The 15,858-nt window shown below is 36.4% G+C and overlaps 1 protein-coding gene across 12 annotated transcripts in view; it reads right to left on the bottom strand.

The window, feature by feature from the left end:
* Nucleotides 1-15,858, bottom strand: part of ROBO2 (roundabout guidance receptor 2) — a 1,283,870-nt gene that overhangs the window by 505,721 nt on the left and 762,291 nt on the right. For all 12 annotated transcript variants that reach the window (XM_071220606.1, XM_071220604.1, XM_071220607.1 and 9 more), the window contains exon 2: nt 12,564-12,890. In XM_071220606.1, coding sequence (XP_071076707.1) covers nt 12,564-12,890 — 327 coding nt within the window. The remainder of the gene's footprint in view (nt 1-12,563; nt 12,891-15,858) is intronic.

The raw sequence follows: 15,858 nt of genomic DNA, 5'->3' as shown, positions 1-15,858 counted from the left end.
CACATATCTTTTCTGGTGAAGTGTCCCTTCACGGCTTGTGCCATGAACTGCTTTATTTAATGTTGAATTTTGAGAGATTTTTATATATTCTAGACATGAATCTGTTGTCAGGTATGTGTTGTTTGCAAATATATTCTCCTAGTATGTAGATTACCTTTTTATTCTCTTAACGTGATCTTTCAGAGAATAAGTTTCTCATTTTAATGAAATCATATTTACTTATTTTGCCTTTTTGGTTTGTGCTCTGGCATCATGTCTATTCATCAAGCCCTAGACACCAAAGATTTTGTTCTATCATCCGAAATTGTATAGCTCTATGCTTTACATTTAAATCTATAACTTCTTTTTAATTCATTTTTGTATAACATGTGAGGTAATGTCGAAGTTCAGTTTTTTGCCTATGGATATCCAATTGCTCCTGTATCATTTCTTGAAAAGCCTATTCTTCCTCTCCTAATTCACATATAAATTAAAAATACTACTTCAAAGCTAAATTGATCAGTGTTAAGGATACCATGTACTGAATTTAGAAACTATCAAAGTCAGCACATGTCTGCAAATGTACACACCATGTATACATTTAATATGTATACATATTAATATGTTACATATACATATAAATATGTTAACTTTCAAGAACTCCAAAAATCATTACAAATGCATCATTGCTATTACAATACTCCTTCTTCTCGAAAACTTTGTCAAGTTATCTTTAGGTATTAAATGATAGATGACTTGTCTTATAAATTGGATTCTTAATCTCCAAGCTGCTTTGGCCTAGAAACATGTCAATAAGAACTGAAAGTGATGGATTTTTCTGATAGTGGTATTTGACAACTAGGAACTGGAAAGAGAAAATCAAATTACTTAAATAAACTAATGAGCTTTCAAATGTCAATATATAACTAAATAAAAAAATAGAAAAGATTACTGTTTCTGTTACTTCTTTTCTTTAACATCCCATGAACCACAGATTTCTAGCACTGAAACAGAGCTTTCAACTTCATCTAGTCCAGCATCCTCACTATACACATATAATTGAATAATTGTTTCTTGGTAAAATACCTAAAATAAATGTTAATGATTTCTTGTAAGTTTCAAATGATTTTGTTCATTTATTTAAATGAAGATGCTTAGCATAGCAGTTAGGAAAACAGGTTCTAGAAGACTGACTGGGTTCAAATCCTAGCTGTTGCTGTGTGAAAATTGCTAAGTTCGCCCTGGCTGGTGTGGCTCAGTGGATTGAGCACAGGCCTGTGAACCAAAGGGTGTCACTGGTTCGATTCCCCGTCAGGGCACATGCCTGGGTTATGGGCCAGGTCGCCAGTAGGGGGTGTGAAAGAGGCAACCCCTTGATGCAAGAGGGCAACACATTGATGTTTCCCTCCCTCTCTCCTTCCCTTCCCCTCTCTCTAAAAATAAATAAATAAAATCTTTAAAAAAACTGCTAAGCTAACTCTGTAGGCCTCACATATAATACAGAGAAAACAACAGGGCTGTTTTAAGAATTGAATGAACCATGAGTATGAAACATATGCAAAAAAGCCTGATATTTAGGAAACACTTATTATTACTCATTTTCTGTCTAAAGAAATCATTTTACCTGTTCCACAGCTCCCTTGGCAGAATCACCTCTTATTCCTCTGAATCCCTACCTATCAGTCATTCCTCTCCGTAACACTTACCACAGTTTCCCCACTCCGTCGAACACTATTTGACAGCGTGAGTCAGGCATTGTTCTGTTTTTATTCTCTTCTTGTTCTTAATTGAGGTAAAAAATAACATAAAATATGCCATTTTAACCATTTTTAAGTTTGTGGTTCAATAGTGTTCAGTATATTCACAAGGTTGTACAACGCACCTCCAGGATCTTTTCACACTGCTAGGCTGAAACTCTATACCCATTAAACAATTGTTATAACCCAGCACCCAGTTGAGTGCCTAGCAGTTACAAAGTACTGTACAAAAATATAGCAAACTAAATTTATATCATCCATTAAACTACAAATGTATTTCTTAAATTCCTATAAATGCTCCTTTTTAATGTCATCTCCTCTTTATTCTGATATCAACTGAACTCATCAAATTAATTCAACCCTCATCCTACTATACCTTAACTTGTAATTGATCTCCTACATCCACAACCTTCCATGCTCCAAACCACCCTACACTGTACCGAACACATCTCCTTTAATACCTTATAAGTAACATTCCCAAATCAAAAGACACTGAAGGGCCCCCTTAAGTCTTCTAGGAAAACTTGCAAGCTCCTTCGTTTGTTTGGTCTTACCAATTTCTACCTCCCTACTTATCTCCTTCCTTTCCCCTACTTACAGTCTCAAATTCAATGAATATACTCATTTTCCCCAAAACTGGACAAACACAGCCACAGTCCTATGCTTTTACACATATCTCCATTTTCCTAAGGCTATTCTTCATTCATATTCATCCAGAAGCATCTGGTGCCACTCCTTCTAAACCTGCGTCATGTCCTGTCTGAGGTCCTTACCCACAGCACACAGCAGAAGGTTAGCTGCTTCTTGATGAAGCCACCCAGCTTGTCACTTACAACACAAGCACCATTGAAGGCATGGCCTCTTAAGCTTCTTTGTACTTCCTCATAACTAGGAAACCTAATAAAGACTCTAAATTGATTTAAAGAAAAACATAGAATGTCTTCACTGTAAATAAACAGAGAAATCAAGAAGGAAATAAGGAGAAAATGAAGCAGCTTGATATATAAATAAGGGCTGTATTAAATATGACTTATATTTGGAAATAGTCACACACACTATACAGTCTGTCCTAAAATTGTTTGTAAAGGTTTAGATGTTAGATGACAACTTAAAAAATCTTAATGATTGCCTTTCTAAATACTAACAAGTACTTGTATATCTAGGCAAAGCCTTGATGCTCAGAAAAAAGAAACATATAGGTGATTTTAAAAAAAGAGCTCGTCTTCTTAGATGCTAATTTAAGCTAAATTTACAGGCCCTATGCTACTCAAAGGGCCAATGGCATCAGCCAATCAGACTCTTCTTGTTGCCTATGGCCCAGCCTTACAACTAGTTTGCTGGCCTTTTGAGGATCAACCATATGAAGGCTTATATCAGCCAATGAATAAATGGCTACAGGCTATTTTGGGTGGTAGACTTTCCACAAAAACAAAAAATCAAAACAAAACAAACATACAAAAATCCTGTTGGGACTCACTGGGGACTGGGCCTATATATGTCTGTCATATCAATGAAACCACCTGCCTCTCTTACAATTCTCGTTTGACTTCTTTCCAAGGGCCAGAGACACTCAACTGTTGATGACTGAACAGCCCAGGAGGACAATGCCAGGGAACTTCAGTGAGTTTACAGAAATTATCCCAAGCAGGGGCCCCATATTGCTTTACCAGGTTATTTCTTACTAAATATATATTCTATTGACAAAAATATATGACTATCTCCAAATTAAAAAATGGGTGGCTGGAAGTATTTTTGCCTTTGAAAATCTCATAAGAGGAAAAACCAATTTCAATGGTATACAGGGGAAATAAGATTAAACCTCATCCTTTGACAGTTAAGCCACAGGCTGTTAGGAACTTTTACTGAAATAGACATTGCCAGAATTGAACAAAATTTCACCTACTTTTTTTAACATCTACTCTCCTGTAAAGAGCTTACCATATATACCGACTCAAGCTTGACAGAAATACAAACTCCTTCATGCAACTATACAAACCTTGCGGGGGCCACTTCGGAACTGAAGGAAGCTTATCATAATTATCAGAAACAAATCAAATCTAAAGAAGTATTAAATTGGAGGGAGGCCTGTCGTTCTGGTGAAATACAAATCTTGAGAAAAGCATTCGTGCTCCAGCCTAAAATTATATTTCCTAAGAATAATGTCAACTTACATACATTTTCAGTGAAATCAACTTATATTCATACACCACTTGAAATAGAATAAAGTGAAGCTTTGTAGGTAGGAAACCCTCCAAAACCTTGAATATTATTAAATTTATCTAAGAATGGTTTCTGGGGTAGAAACAAGAACTGACCTCAAAATGTCTCATATTGATACACCTCAGAACACCATGAATATATTTGTCTGTCGTTCCACAGACAGTATTTACATGTTTTCAGAGATGAGGACAATACTGGTTTTGGAAATACTCCTTCCAAAAGTGGAGAACATTGAAATTTCACTTCGTTATGTGCTTTCCTTTGAATCAGAGTTAGTCCAGGCTAATTTGAGTGAATGGCAACTTGAGACCTGTGCTAAGAGGGGTTGAATGTAGTTAATTCAATCAACAGAAATATGATATCGAAACACAGCATCATACATATTTAAAAAGATCGTAAGTTCCAACATGTTCTCCAGGCACTGCAATTTCACACCTTCATTGGTTAAGATTAAAGGAGAAGCCTGTATTTGAAAGAACGTGATCGAGTATCACAAAATTAAAAGGTACACGCACAAAACAGCCCAAATACCACGGACCTGTGCGTGTGAACACATGTATATTCTCTAAGAACGTCTGTTTTCTAATACCAAAATTTTCGCTACTTGGTCTTTTGTTTCCTGTTAAATTATGTTTCTCATTGATTCCTTGATGCTGACACATTCATGGTTTATAATGCTTTCAACTGAGTTCACAGATTTCTATTAATACAGCCTCAGGCCAAACACAGTGGATGCAGGGCAGTACAAAATCTGCTGAGTGCAAACAATATATGATTCTCATCACTTCCCTCTTAACACAGTCTCTTTCTTGGTGCTACTCATATGGGAAAACTAATGGCTTGTATTAGTTTGCTAGGGCTGCCATAACAAAATAACATACACACACACACACACACACACACACCCCAGAAGTTTATTTTCTCACAGTGGTAGAGGCTGGAATTCCAAGATTAAAGTGTTGGCAGGTTTAGTTTCTTCTGAGACCTCTCCCCTAGGCTTGCAGATGGCTATTGTTACCCTGTGTCTTTCCTCTCTGCTTATGCATGCTGGTGTCTCTTTTTAAAAAATTTTTTATTTTTTATATTAGAGAGAGGGGAAGGAAGGGAGAAAGAGAGGGACAGGAACATTGATGTGACAGAAAAATATCACTTGGTCGCCTTCCATACGCACCACAATCTGGGACAGAACCTGGCACTGGTCTTGTGCCCTGACTGGGAATCGAACCAGTGACTTTTGTCCCACTCCAAGCTCATTTAGAAGCTTACCATTTTAAAGGTCCTATATCCAAATACAGTCACGTTCTGAGGTACTGGGGGTTGGGGCTTCAATATGAAATTCAGGGGAACACAATTCAGCCTATTACACGGCCTAAGTACCTTGGCTCTAAGTGTTTTCCAATTGTTCATGTATCTGACTAGCCTTAACAAAAAATCCTGAATGCTTTTTTCATTTTGTTTGGAAACACAACTAAAGGAATAATAAAAAAGTGAGTTGCTTCTATATTCTTTTTGGTCAAAATCTATGAACATCATCTCCAGTTCAGCTTATAGCCTTGTATGCATTTAAATGGAGAGATCTGCCCGCACGTCCATTTGTGTTAGGAACATCACGACAGGGTGAGGATAGTGCTGTTCTCCCGCTCCTGGAGCACTTAACAACTTCTACTGCAGTTGTTCACTGATTTCTTATTCTAAACCTTCCAACTAGAGAAAAGATAAACTAAGGCATTTAGAAGGCTAAGCAATTAGGAAGGAGAGGAGGTGTCAGTTACTCTACGAAAAGGCAATATCATCTCCTGAGAAGTCAGAACATTGTCTGCTTTTAGGACAAACGAAAATGGGGTGGAAAATAAAAAGACTCAATTAGCAAGTTATTCAACTTAAATGGGGTCAAAGTCAACATGGTCTGCTAGAAGGGATATCCATCAAATCACACCTACCTGAATTAATAACTGAGTCAAAAACTAAAAAGAGGCTTTGTGGCCATTCAATATTTTCCTATAGTTATTCATTTTTATATTTTAATTAATTTAATCTTATTGTAAAATATGGACATATGACACAGGAAGTGTGATATGCCAGCCATCCAGTAATATTTATCAAGTACTATCAATGTTTCATAGCTGTGCTTTGTACTGAGAGGAAAGTTAGATACAGTTAATTCATTGGCAATAATAAATATTAAAAGTTACATATAAATTCCTTAAAAAGTTAAACAGTTATCCTATGACAAAAAAATCTACTCTTAAGTTTATAACCAAGAGAAGATGACATTAAAGGGTATATTAAACAAAAACTTGTACAGGAATATTCATAGCATTATTCAAAGTCGATAAAAAGTGGTAACCGCCCTGGCTGGTGTGGCGCAGTGGACTGAATGCCAGCCTGTGAACCAAAAGGTTGCTGGTTCAATTCCCAGTCAGGGCACATGCCTGGGTTGCAGACCAGGTCCCCAGTTGGGGGCATGAGAGAGGCAACTGGTCAATGTATATTTTGCACATCAGCGTCTCTCACCCTCTCTTTCTCCTTCTTTCCCATCTCTCTAAAAATAAATAAATGAAATCTTTAAAAAAAAGGTGGAAACAATCCAAATGCCCACTAACTGATGAACAGATAAATCAAATGCAGTATATCCATACAATGGAATATTATGCAGCAATATAAGGAATGAAGCCCTGATACATGCTACAGCAAAGGTGATCTTTGTAAGTATTACACGAAGGAAAAGAAGCTAATAAAAAACAGTATAATGTAATGCTATTTATATGAAAGTCCAAAATAGGAAAATTATAGAGATAGAAAGTAGATGAGGGTTTGCCTAGGACTGGGGCAGTTTCCAGGGGAATGGAAATTAACTGCTAATGGGTATAGGGTTTTCTTTAGTAATAGGGGAAATGTTCTAAATTAGATTATGGTGTTTGCTGAACAACCCTGTGAATACGCTGTAAAACATGAAATTGCACACTTGAAACGGGTAAATTATACAGTATGTGAATTATATCTGTAGTAAAGCAATTTTGAAAAGCTTTCCATGGCTCTAAGTCTATTTTTCAATTTAATTTACCTTGTCTCTTTATGGTATTACAGGTATTTTGCCTGAATAACATCCATTTATAACTAAAATAACAATTTTTAGAAAAGAAAATACATATACATTAACTAAGAATGTCAAAGAAACAATATACTTTGTGTTCACCTTTAATGCCACCTATAACTCTGTAACTAAAGTCCGTCTACTTTTGCATCCTCCCTTCCTTGCACTGACAAAACAGAAATTTAGTTTTGAATTAAAGCAAACAGGGTCATTATGTTTGTAGAGTTTCCCATAGCTTTTCTAGTCTAGCAATCTGTGACCCATAAATAATGCAGGGCCTTGTCCTTCTCTAAATGACTTCCTTGCAACATGAGTCGTAATACATGGAAACAAAAAGACAGACAGAGAAGAGAAGAGAAGAGAAGAGAAGAGAGAAAAGAAAAGAAAAGAGAAAAAAGAAGTCACCCTGCAGTCATGGAATTTAATGTATTTCTCGTTCCCAATTAAATTATGAATCCCATCTATCCTCTTTTGTAGTTGCATCAAAAGCCAACTTTTAGACATGTAACTACTGTATTTTTACCAAAGCAAAGGTAAATCACAGGTAATTTGAAAAGCTCTTGTATTTTGCTTTGAGAGTTAGAACAGCAAAAAGGAAAAAAAAAAAATCAGTTTCTGTGACCCCTGAACTTTGAACCACAACACCACAACCTCCCTGCCACTAAAGCATTCAGCGCCTTAATCTCCTCTCTCTGCACTGATGTAGTGCTGAGAAAAGAAAACAGAAAAAATAATCTGGGGACTTCATCAATTTTTCATGAATTTTCATTTAGGCCAGAACCCCCTTTTACCCTGGTCGATAGATCAAGCTGCTGTCATATATTTACCACCTGGGGCTACAGCTGCTATCTCTAGGGGCTGCCACTGACTCGGGCCACATCACAGGCAGCTACAATCCCTGTGAGGACCCCTGTGCTCCCGCCGCTCCAAGCCCAGGCAGCACTGATGTTCACACCGAAACCCCACCGACACCAGCGAAGCCTCGGCCCTCTCGGTGAGCCAGTCGGAAACTGTGTGCATTAACTTCTTCAGTGCCTCATGTCTTGCTGCGGACCCTGGATTCTGCTTTCTAAGTATGTAAAAATCACTTTGTGCTGAAAGGCCTTCTTTGAGTTCAAATGATTCGAAAAGTACTTTCGGGATGGCTTTTCCCCTCCAAAACCAAGGAGGGAAAGCAAACATGAGGTGATACAAATCTTCATTACAATGACTGGTTCTGAATATTTTTTCCTCCACTACTTTGTGCCCTTACATAAAACTGAAGCATGTATTAAATAAAAACAAAGAAGAGAACAAATACAGTATGGTAAAGGACAGGAGGACTTCTATACAATCAGCCAAGACAGACAGATATCAAAGGGTTTGTATATTTCATATAACAGCAGAAACCATTAAATTACGAATGAAAATTGAGGTGAAGCGGAGCCAAAAATCGTCCTTATTTTTACCATTAATCAATTCACAGTAAAAGTTGTAACAAGTTTGGTTCCTACTTATCCATACACTCTTGACCATCCAAATACACCTAAATTAGAATTCTCAACTGATCTCAGCCCCCCTCACCTCCCTACCCTGGGCACATTTACAGTGTCTGGAGACACTTTTGATTGTCAGAAATGGGATAGGGAGCGTCCAGAGCAAAGGTCACAGATACTGCTAAATAGCCTACAGTACACACAGCACAGACCCCACAACAAAAAAATCGCCTTGCTCCAGTTCTCTCACACCCCTTCAGAGCTCAATTCTTGGAAGAACAGGCAGCATTCACCATTCCAACTCCACCACCTACCCATTTTTCCTAGAGCCCAGAGGCATCTTTTCTTTGGCCATCATGTGGCATTTGTGTTGCCAACCACTTTTTCATTTACACAATTATTTCCTTGGTTTTCGTGTCACTTCACTGCCAATCCCGCATCAGCTCTGAAGCCTCCTCTGAACCTCGCTCTGCAGCACTCCTTTCCTTTCCTCACCATTAAATACTGGGGTTCTAGGTGGTGGGAGTGGTCTTAGCTCTTTTTAACCACTGGGCACACAGCCTGCCCCAGCAGTCATGTCCACTTCCATCTACTCTCCTGGTTTCGACCTCTATCTGGGAAAGACCTTTCTTCTCAATTCCAGAAGCTTTTTTAAAAAATAGAACATGAGGTATTCTCACCTTGACATCTCTTTGATGAGGCAACCAATTCAGCCAAAGCTAACTGTACTCTTTGGTTCCCACTACAGTTATTTCTCCAGTCTCTGCCATTCTTATGGATGGTGGTACTATATCCACATCACTCTGCCATATACACACATATACTGATATATGTATGTATATATGTATATACACACATATACTCATAATGTGTGTATATATATGTGTGTGTATATATATGTGTATATATATCACCTTCTAACTCCCAAATTGACCCTAAGATAATATGATTTATAATTTCTTAATATAACTCAAACTATTCCCTTCCATCTTCACTGCTATTTTCAGTTTAAAACCTAACATATACCCTCTTCTGAGTTGTTTGGCAGCTCCTTAACTCCTTTCTGATTTCAGTTATCATTCCTTTAACCCAGGGGTGTCAAATCCATTGTCACGGGGGGGGGGGGGGCACATGACCCTCCCAGTTGCCTTCAAAGGTCCGAAATAATTGTAGGACTGTATAAATGTAACTACTCCTTAACTGTTAAGGAGCTGAAATTGCACTTGGCCCTTTGAAGGCAACCACGAGACTCATGTGGCCCCCGGTGACTATGAGTTTGACATCCCTGCTTTAACCCAATCTTCAGTGCTCTTCCAAAGACTCTCCTTTCACGTAACAAAAAAGTCCAGATTTTGTGATGCAGGGCATGCCTACCTTTTGGACATATCCTGCCCACCAACCTTATATCAATCCACTTGCAGTCTTCCAAACGCACAATGTTTTTAGGCTTCCATTCTTTGATGTTTAAAAATGGATGTTCCATAATTGAGCATTTATGTTAAGGGTTCTAAAATATGAAGGTCAAACTTTTATGTAATCTGGTAGAAGAGCATTTATATAGTTTATACCATTTTATAAAAATACATTGGTTACCAATACTATTGAAAAATCACAATGCTTTCACCCAAATATCCATGTTAATACTTTTAATGAAACATAAAGAAAAACAGAGACTGATGAGCTAATGTGAAAGAGATGAGCAGCGTATAAATGAACACTATTTGATCTTGTGTTGCTCAAATGGCATGAACTGCTGACATGGCTTCAGAAGAAAGAATTTTATTCACCAGCTAAATTCAATTTAGAAGACTTCTGTTTTCCTCTTTAGGTCAGAAATATTTTTAGGATTTCTCAAAGCTCATTGATTTAAATTTTTTTAAAAAGCTACTGTCATACTGCTAGAGGAAAAAAGTCAAAAAAGTCATTGTTTAATTTTTTCTTTCTGAAACAGTTTGATTCATTATTAATGATGTGATTACAAGAGCAAGAAATCCTTCCCAAATTATTAAATAAAAGTACAAGATGCACATTTACTGAAAGCATTTTAACAAAACTAAGGCTCCAAAACTTATAAGTTTACACCTGCACAATAAAAAAATGACTAGCCAATTTAGATAAGCTTTAATATGAAAAGAAAAGTTAGTGAAGGATTAAAAATAGCTATTCACTGCTAAGTGTAAAAAATAAAAAAAATTAAAAATTCAAATTCTTAATTTTTACTTATATAAAATAGGCCAGATTTAATTTTACTTTCTCTAAATATGGACAATTATCTAAAACCAAAAATTAGAAGAAAAAGGATCTGATCTTGAATTCCCCATTAACTTACTGTCTAACTCTCGGTCACTTAACAATCACAGATTTCATTTTACCTATAAAAGCGGAGAATAATGCCTGTTCATATTTATTACAAAGGCATATGGTGGGGGAAAAAGATTAATAGATTTTGACATTGAAATATTTCAGTATTTTTGAAAAGTTCCAGAAATAAGATATTGCAAAATAAAAATGGAACAATTAAGAATACTTGTTTTCTTTTTTGTATACTTCAAATCTTAGTAAACTGAATTCAATTTAACTGCATTTTAAAGTAGTTACAAAAATGAAATTACCTGGTGTCCAGTGCAAAATGGAATTGCTAGCTAAGGTTCTAATGCTCATATTTCGAGGTCCTTCACAAAACAAATTTGGGTCTTAGGATTATTCTACTCTTTTCTTATTGGACTTATACATTTCAAGCATAAGTGGGTTCTAGATTTCCTGATACAAACTCTAAATGAAAAGACTGGATACTTGAGAACAAAAGCTTTCACTGGATAGCTCAACAAGAAGTAGTACGATTATGTTTACTAAAATACGCTTTCATGTATAAAGGTAATGATAAAAGGTAATGATACATTGGTGAGAATTTCAATACACAAATTGTATAATCTAGTATAATACACTGTAGAATGTGAGTATAAGTATTAACTTTAATTACAGACATGATCACCACCTTCGGCCATTTAATAAGTTTCATGCTTCCTGAAATTCCTCAATTCTCTTATTATGAGACCTATTTGTGCAACCAAAAAGTTGAGTCTGTTTTAAAACCCAATTGCTGCCATCTTATTCACAATTAATTCTAGATAAAATCTGTCCTCAAAATAAATAATATCAAAAATATATGGTACTGTTTAAATTACTATTCCAAATCCTTCCTATAAGCCAAAAAAAATCTATCTCATATTTTTTAATTTGTTCCAAAAAGTAATCCATGAAATTATGGAATCAATGTTCAAATTGCTGCAAAGCCTTGACATCTTAATTCACTAGTGCTATTTGGGCTATCTGATGTGTGTGTGTGTGTGTGTGTGTGTGTTTAATGTCAAAGTCAGGGCAAATTCTTACTGATGATTCCGAAGACTAAGTCAGACCTGTCAATGTACAAACATTCTGTCCCTACTGAAATAAGATTTCTTTTCTGATTCATTTTTATTAAATAAATATAGTTGATGTTATCATTGGTATGTTCTTGCTGGCATGCCTGGAGTAACAATTCTTGAATTCAACCTGGAATAAAGGAGTTAATTTAACATAGAGCATATACTCTTTTTAAAATAGCCTGATAAAATTTAGAATTAGAAATGTGTATGTGTATTTTATACATAGGTAACAGAAATAGGTACAATATTGAATTTATCCCTTGTATGTGATTCCATGTTAGACATAAACTTTTCATTTAACACTGCCAATTTTAATACTTGATTATATCTCTCATTAATAATTCAAATTTTATATATGACCAGCATCATCACCGACTTGTTTTAATATACTAACAATTGCCACACTGCTCTAATATAAATAAATTCACTGCGACACCCTGGCCTGGCATTATTTTGGCCAGCCTTCTTTGGAGAAGACGAAGTAAAATTACACAGAGCATGTTGATTGTTTTGTCCTGTTGGTATTGACCATCTGTGGGGACAAGTCAAACTTGCTACAAATAAATCAAAGTAACTGTTCATGTCATTTATGAGGTTTGTTTTGTTCACTTACGTGCCACTTCCAGAGACGCATTTCGACTCACTGCTTCACCAAGATAGTTCCTTGCAACACAAACATAGCTTCCTTCATCAGGTTTACTTCTGCGCCCGTGCACAATGCGCAAGAAGAATAAGGATCCGCTCGGCAGCAGCATCCTGTGGGACCGGGGATCATCCTTGTCAGTCTCCACCCGCTCACCATCCTTGTACCACTCAATGGTGGGTGTTGGTCGGCCCTCTGCCTTACAGTTCAAAGTAGTGGGCTCTCCCTTAGAAACAATGACGTCAGAAGGGTGCTCCACAATCCGTGGCGGAAAGTCTTCCTGGCGAAGGCGAGATCCTACAGAACACGAGAGAATAAAGATGTGCTTTCACATTTTCTCTTTTTTTTAAAAATTTAATCTTTATTGTATTTTTCCATTACCATTAGTTTCCTTATACCCACTCCCCCCAGCAATCACCACACTGTTGTCCATGTGTCTTTTTTCCTTTTTGCTCAATCCCACTACCCCCTTATCATCTGCCCCACTAGCTGTCATCTGTTCTCCATCTATGAGTCTGTCTCTGTTTTGCTTGTTATTTCAGTTTGTTCCTTGGATTCCACAGATGAGTGAAAGCATAAGGTATTTGTCTTTCTCTCACTGGCTTATTTCACTTAGCATAATGTTCTCCAGGTCCATCCATACTGTCACAAGGGTTCACTTCTCCACAGAAGACATGCAGATGGCCAACAGACATATAAAAATATGCTCAATGTCACTAATCATCAGAGAAATTAAAACCACAATGAGACACCATCTCACACCTGTTACAATGGCCATCATCAATAAATCAAAAAACAAGCGCTAGTGAGGATGTGAAGAAAGAGGAACCCTTTTGCACTGTTGGTGGGAATGCAGACTGGTGCAGCCACTGTGGAAAACAGTATGGAGACTCCTCAAAAAATTTAAAAAGAATCTGCTTTATGACTGAGTGATCTCACTTCTGGGAATATATCCAAAGATACACAAAACACTAATTAGAACGAATATAGGCATCCCTATGTTCACTGCCACATTATTTACAATCACCAGATATGGAATCACCCAAGTGTCCATCAGTAGATGAGTGAACAAAACAAGTATGTACATTTACCCAATGGAATACTACCCAACTCTAAAAAAGAAGAAAATTTTGCCCTTTGTGACCATGAATGGATCTGGAGAACATTATGCTCAGTCAAATAAACTAGTCAGAGAAGGACAAATACCATATGATCTCACTCCTATGTAGAATCTAATGAACAAACTGAACCAACAAGCAAAACAAGACAGACTCATAGATGGAGAGCAGGATAACAGCTATGAGGAGGAGGGTAGGGGTGGAGGGGTCGAGCAAAAAGGAAAAAGGACTCATGGACATGGACAACAGTGTGGTGATTGTGGGGTAAAGGGGCATAAGGGGTATAAATGGTAATAAACATACAATAAAAAATAAAAATGGAAAAAGGTTGCTTTTAAAATTGTCCAACCCATTACCTAACATTAACACATTTCTGCCCAATAAACAAGTAATATTTATTCCTCAATGTTATGCCAGTTTAGTTTCAATATTAATTAAAAATGAATATTTTACTTTAGTAGAGGAAATTTAATAAATGTTCTCTTTTCTGAAAAGGATTAACTTCTAAAAGTTGCTGGTTATCATTTGTTATCCCATCAGATCCAAGAAGGAAGTTAAACATAACAAGTGCTAAGTACCTAAAGTAAAAAAGCAATACACAGTACACAGAATTTAAAAAGAGAACAAACTAAAGAACCCCAAAGCATTTAAATATGGACAGGTAATCATATCATGCATCACAATAATAAAGAAAGTTATATATCGTAATTACTGTGTCCCTATCAAAAATGAGGAATTTCCAAATTATAAAGAGTAAAAGTTATTTTAAAAAATAATAATCATGAAAGACCTCAAAGAATTTAAATATAAAAGGCTAATTGTAGTTTGCAAGTCAGTAACACATTCCCAAATGTAAACATCTGTTCACACAGCCATAGAACCCAATCCTGAAGCGCATCAAGAGCTGTATGGCACTTTGTATGGAACGGGCACACGCGTGGCTGCAATCGCCTGAGAGTGAGAGATCCTCCTTGCTCTCTGGTCTCCCATACGCAGTCGCCTACATCCTCCCAACTGTCAAAATTAGTCTATTATTAAAACAAAGCAAGTCAAACATCCATGTTATTAGAGTGTCATTTACTATATCAAATAATTCCCTACTGATTAAACACTTGGCCTGGGTAAGGCCTGGGTAGGACCTTAAATACAGGGGTGGGGAAACGTAGATTTTCAGTTGTTTGTATGGAAAATAGTATAATAATTAATAAAAATACAAGAACAAACTGCGTGGTATACTCTCAACTGTAAACCTACTGTAGCCTACCCTGTAAATTAATACTTAACTAAATTAAATGTTAAATAATAGACATAAGAGAAAAAGAGGCAAAATAGCCAAACTATTCACCAGTAAGATTAAGAATCTAGCATGTTCAACTAGGAGAATATTACTAATTTATCACTATAACATATATAAACAATTGTAGTGTTGTCATATTTGGATATGCTTCCAGTAACTTTTCTCCACTATTAAAAATATTATAGATGTCAAAAGAACATCTAAAATCTAAATGTAAGAGGTAAAACTATCAAAAATTGGAAGAAATTACAGGAGCCAATATTCATGACCGTCAGTTAGGGAACATTTTGTGGCTATGACACCAAAAGCAAAAATCACAAAATAATAGATAAATTGGACTTCATCACACTTAAATATGTTTGTGCTTCAAAAAAAACACATCAAAAAGTGAAAAAGGCAACCCACAGAATAATAAAAATATTTGTAATCATTTATCTGTTATGGGACATACTGTATTTTTCGGACTATGAGACACACTGGACCATAAGACGTCCCTAGGTTTTAGAGGAGGAAAATAGGGGAAAAAAACCCACTCCACTACCCCCCCCCACCAAGGCGAGCCAGGTAAGCTACATTCAGACTATAAGACACATCCCAATTTTCCTCCCAAATTTGGGGGAGGGGGTGTGTCTTATAGTCCGAAAAATACGGTATATCTAGTTCTTTATATATAAAGAACTCATGTAACTCAATAAAAATACAATAACCAAATGTAAATGTGGGCAAGGGATTTGAATGCACATTTATCCTAAGTAGCTACACAAATGGCCAGTAAGCACACAGAAAGATGTTTAACACCATTAACTAGTAGGTAAATGCAAGTCAAAACCACAGTGAGATATACTTCATA

Source organism: Desmodus rotundus, chromosome 2, assembly GCF_022682495.2.
Source record: "Desmodus rotundus isolate HL8 chromosome 2, HLdesRot8A.1, whole genome shotgun sequence".
Classification (NCBI taxonomy): Eukaryota; Metazoa; Chordata; class Mammalia; order Chiroptera; family Phyllostomidae; genus Desmodus; species Desmodus rotundus.
Note: the sequence above shows the minus strand (reverse complement) of the source record. Positions and strands in the feature narration are given on the sequence as shown.